General features: G+C 38.1%; 1 protein-coding gene across 1 annotated transcript; it reads left to right on the top strand.

The window, feature by feature from the left end:
- Positions 1–2,875: 2,875 nt before the first annotated feature.
- On the top strand, positions 2,876–3,664 carry LOC127094713 (uncharacterized). Its single transcript, XM_051033507.1, has one exon. It carries the CDS (start codon positions 2,876–2,878, stop codon positions 3,662–3,664), a length of 789 nt encoding a protein of 262 aa, XP_050889464.1.
- The last annotated feature ends 1,657 nt before the right edge of the window (positions 3,665–5,321 follow it).

Below are 5,321 nucleotides of genomic sequence, written 5' to 3'. Positions count from 1 at the left end.
TATAACTTGAATTATACAAAAATGTTTAACACTAATAATCATAATGCAAATAGAAGAATAACACTATTATTTGTTGACGCATTTTGGTCCAAAGTGACCCGCAAATACGTGGGAAGAACGACTATTTGATACATAATTAATAATTTTATAAAGGAGATAAAAAAGATCGTAAAAAATTAATCAAATTGTTTGTGATGAGTAACCTTTCATTTCTCTTTTTTTCTTCTCTGAAACATCAACGATCTTAACTCTAGGATTCAAACGCAGAAATATTGAATAACAACTTAAGGGGTTTACAATGCCTTCTTTAAATCCAAAATGCTTCAAATCTCGTAATCTGTATTCCCTCATTTTCCACAATGTAACAATTATATTTTGAAAAAGTTATTTATATATAATTTAAAATAAAAGACATAATTCAAGTTATCTTTAAAGTTTGATTCATATCAACCAAATCAGATAAACAATATTCAAATAATTTTTAAAAGGTTTATTAGAATCCATTCCTCCATAAAGAAGCAAGAAGAAATTCTGAAAGCATGATTCAAAATAACCTCCAGGATGCTTTGAATCCTTAACAATTGGAAGTATAGAAAACCATATTTAAGGAATATTAACCAGACAAAAAAATTTGCATTGACTTCAATTAAGTGGTGATGCTAAAATTTTACCAATCAACCTTTTTCTACTATTTTCAACTTGACATTACTTTTTTAAAAAATTGATCAAATCTTAACAATGTTTGATCTTTGATGTATGTTGGTGAACACATTCACCTAGTTGTCTTTTGAAGAAACTTTATCAATCATGATTTTCTTATATTATATCATATTGTTAGTTGAGATTTTCGACGTCAATGTTGGATTAAATATGATGGGCAAAAGAAATATTGTTTGTTTCAACTTCGACAAGAAGTAGGAATTGCTATCGAAGAGGGAGATCTTGTCGAAGAGGTTTTTTGTGTAATAGGGAAATGTTGGTTTTCAGACTTAGAAGTATTTATGGGTTTAGACCGCAATTTCGATAGAAGAAATACTGACGTTTCCTTCGATGAAAGATTTTAAATTTTGAATAAGGATGATAACTATCTTTTGGTCCTTATCCATTTATCTTAGAAGGACGCATGTAAAGCTACGGTGAAATGAGGACTTGCAAGCAAAGCGTGTCATTTTCTGGAGGAAAGACCGTTGATAGCGGTTATTTTCGACTTAGTGTAAATAAGGGTCTTAGTGTATAGGATTTCCGTGTGTTCAATCATTGTACAAATGCTCATAAATTAACCCAAGTATCTAAGTGTATCTGAGAAACGAGATTATCGAGAATGTACGTGTGAATCACCGTCTTTTCATTTTAATTGAAATTGTCCACAGTTTATCTATTATTCCTACTTATTACAATTTACTCTTTTATTGCAATTCCTTTACACATTCTACATTCTACTTTTTAAACTTTAAAACAACATTCTCAAATCATGAGCATTGTCGAAGAGTTCATAAACTTTCAAAAGAAATATTTAACAAAAGCACCTGTCCTAGGATTTAGTGGTTGATCCTGTAATGTAAACCACTTTTTGGAGACCAAAGATTGTTTACCAATTTTCACGGTAAATAAATTGGCAAGCCCAGTGGAAAGGTGTTATTGTTACAAATATTTTTCTTTTAGAAATTTTTTGTATATTGTTCTTCATTTTACTATCCCTCTAACTTCGTTGCATGAGACTAAGAAGTGGTAAAATAGCCACAAACAACGAGGAAGGACTAGGAAGATGATACGTAAGGAGGATGATGAATCAAAATCCACCAAATAATCAAAATCTACCAAATAATGGAGAACCACCCCCGTCATCTTCGACAGGGGGAACTACGGTCACAGGATCTGTAACTGAACATGTACCATCCATAGCAAATACGACACATGTGCAGTCGATTGCCCAAAGTGGACCCATTTTGTCTTATGTAGGGACACAAGGTCCACCATTGACTCCCTCTCTAGTGGGGAATAACGCGACTTCGCCACTACTAGGACCCGGTTCAGCCATTAATAACATGGTTATAATGAATCAACCCTTAGGGATGGGATTTCATACCCAGGCGTCCAATCTTACCAATAATTCTGTGGAAATAATAAGGTAGCATATGGATGAAAGCAACCACTAAATGGTCCAAATATTGTCTAACCAATTGGGTACGATACTTAACCCTCTGATCCAAAACACAACCCGAACGAACCAATAAATGGCAGCGCAGATGACGCGCATTGCTGACTTCTTTGGTGTTACATAACCTCATCGACATCCACAGAGGGAGTGGATGATAGAAAACCAGGGGATAGCCTTTGAAGAAGATCCCACCATGAACCAAGTCCAACAAAACTAAAGCAACGCACCCCAGGCGAACGTGGTAAATCAGGGAGTAGGAGTCGAACCCCCAAGGGAGAGATAACCAAGGCTAGTAATGGTAAATAGGAACCATGATGCTGACGAAGTCATACATCAGATTTGATGTGATGATATGGCGGCGAACAATAACCTATCAGCCATGGTCGAAAGAATCATGGCACGAAATGGGATGAATGTTGGCCTTCATAGGCCAAATTACACATCACCGTTGTCTAAATATATTCTGCGATCAGAATTGCCCCTCAGGTGGAAAGTCCATAAGTTTACTAAGTTTTCTAGGGACACTAATGAGTCCATTGTCGAACATGTGGCTAGGTACCTAATAGAAGCGAGGGAAATAGCTAATAACGAGAACCTAAGGATAAATACTTTCCAAGTTCCCTTACGAAAAATGCCTTTACGTTGTTCACCATGTTGCCAGCGAATTAAATCCATGATTGGACTCGACTGGAAAGGTTGTTCCATGAACAATTCTACATGGGACAGACGAAGATCTGTTTGAAGGAATTGACCAGTGTTAAACGAAAATTCTTTGAGCCAATAGATGATTATTTGAATAGATTCTGTTTGCTTAAGGCCAGATGTTTTGCACAAGTTCCTGAGCATGAATTGGTCGAAAAGGCCGTTAGTGGCCTTGATTATTCCATTAGGAAGAAACTGGATACCCAATATCTAAGGGACATGGCCCGGTTGGCTGACAGAGTTCGACAAGTAGAGCGCCTAAAGGCTGAAAAAGCTAGGGCAAATAAGAATAATAGGAGGGAAAGGGTAACCTACGTCGAAATGGATGAAGATAATCCAGAAACGTATAGTGGTCTCCTAGATTTCGACGAAAGCAAAGTGGGCCTCGCTGAATTGAAGCAAGGACCACCTTACTCTTGCAAAGTCCTAGCGCCTTCGAATGGAAAAAACACAGTCGAACTGGAAAAGAGTGATACTTTCCCTAAGAGAACATACACCTTCGACATCACCAAGTGTGATAAGATTTTCAAATTATTAGTTAAAGGTGGCCAGATGATAGTTCCTCTTGGTGCTAAAATACCTCATCTAGAACAAAGAAAAAAGAGGGGGTTTTATAAGTATCATAATTTTTTGGGCCATAAAACTTCACAATATTTTATCTTCAGGGATCTTGTGCAGAAGACTATCAAAGATGGATGGCTCAAGTTCAAAGATAGGGTGAAGTCTCAAATGATAATCGATTTAGATCCTCTCCTGGAGGTAGAGGCTCACTTGGATGAACCATCTTTTGTTAATATGGTGTAAGTGTCTGCGGACTGCACCAAGAAAGCTGTAATGGTCGAAGTTACTAAAGGCTTCAACCAAGGAGTCGCTGAAGGCTTCAACAAGGGAACCACTAAAGGTTTTCTTCAAGGAGTCTCTGAAGGCTTCAACAAGGGAACCATTGAAGGTTTCATTCAAGGATTCACTGAAGGCTTCAACCAAGGAGTCACTAAAGGCTTCAACAAGGGAATCACTGAGGATTCCAGCCAAATGATCACAACAAATGAAACTACTGAAGGTTTTATAAAGGTCAATAGCATAGTTGAGGCCACTAATGACCTTAGAATCAGGTTACAGGATTTGGACATCACTAAGGATTCCAGCTTAGCAGTTAACATGGTCGAAGTGACCAAGAGACTGCGATGGAGATTGACAAATAAAGCCTTAAGCAAGAGGAGTATGTCAAAACAACTTATCCCAAGAAAGATAAAAGCTTGGTCGAATTCCTTCACAGGTGCTAGAGGACGAAATTTAAGGTAATGATGTGCCCAAGGTGCAGCTCGGTCTTCGATAGGAAGGAGGCAGAGAACGTCGAGGGGTTCGACTAGCCAAGAATAAGAGAAACTGGAGATACGCCATCAACTGATTTTCCTTCAATAAGAGGGGGTACCCAGGAAGCAAGAGAAAGGAAGACCAGGACCCCGTGGCTACAGACCAACCACCTTCAAGCCTACGACTGATGCCCCTAAGGGTAAGTGGGTGAAGCCTGTCGAAAGAGGTGAACAAGGCCATAAGAAGTGGCAAAACTTTGAAGTACATATAGGTTCCTCACTAGCATACCGCAAGGAATTCCAAACCTCAAAACAGTTAGAGTATCACTCTGAAAACTACAAAGGGAAGAATTCTATATCAAGGTATCAGTGGAGGAGACAACAGAGGAGAAGAAAGGTTGAGAGAGAGGCAAGAGAAATGGAGAAGGCAGAATCAAGTAGTAACGTACCCCTAAAATAGGAGAGGAATAAAGAAAAGAAGCCCGTAGAAAGGAAGCTCTTTTTTTTCTCAAAAGGAGAAATCTGTAGAGAAGTTTGACCAAGCAGTAGCAGAAGATGATATGTTGACGGATGATTTCAACACAAATTCAGAGAAAAACACTTGAAAGGTTTGATGAAGGGATGAAAGGTTTGATGAAGAGAAAAACACATTTTTTGAAAGGTTTGATGAAGGGATGAAGAACCACTTGAAACCTCTGTTAATTAGAGGAAAAGTGGAAAATGTCGGAGTGAATGAAATATTAATGGATGGTGGAGCGGCTGTGAATTTAATGACACATTACATGTTGAAAAGAATAGGGAAGGATGATACTGACACTAAACACAATAATATGGTTCTTTAGAACTATGAGGGTAAGGTGGGTACAACAAAGGGGTAATTCAAGTGGACCTCACAATCAGCACCATAATAAGGCCGACTATGTTTGTGGTCATAGCGTCAAAAGCCAACTATAATATGCTTTTGGGTCGAGAGTGGATCCATGGTATCGACACAGTATCTTATTCACTACATCAACAGATTTCAATCTAGAGAAACGATGGAATATTGGAGAATATAGAGGAGGATCAGAGTTATTACATGGCGGAAGCCAACCAGGTGGATAGTAGGCACTTCGACAAACACCTAGCACACATTGCCCTTTGCAATC

This window comes from Lathyrus oleraceus, chromosome 6 (genome assembly GCF_024323335.1).
Source record: "Lathyrus oleraceus cultivar Zhongwan6 chromosome 6, CAAS_Psat_ZW6_1.0, whole genome shotgun sequence".
Classification (NCBI taxonomy): domain Eukaryota; kingdom Viridiplantae; phylum Streptophyta; class Magnoliopsida; order Fabales; family Fabaceae; genus Lathyrus; species Lathyrus oleraceus.
This window is presented reverse-complemented; position numbering and strand designations above follow the sequence as displayed.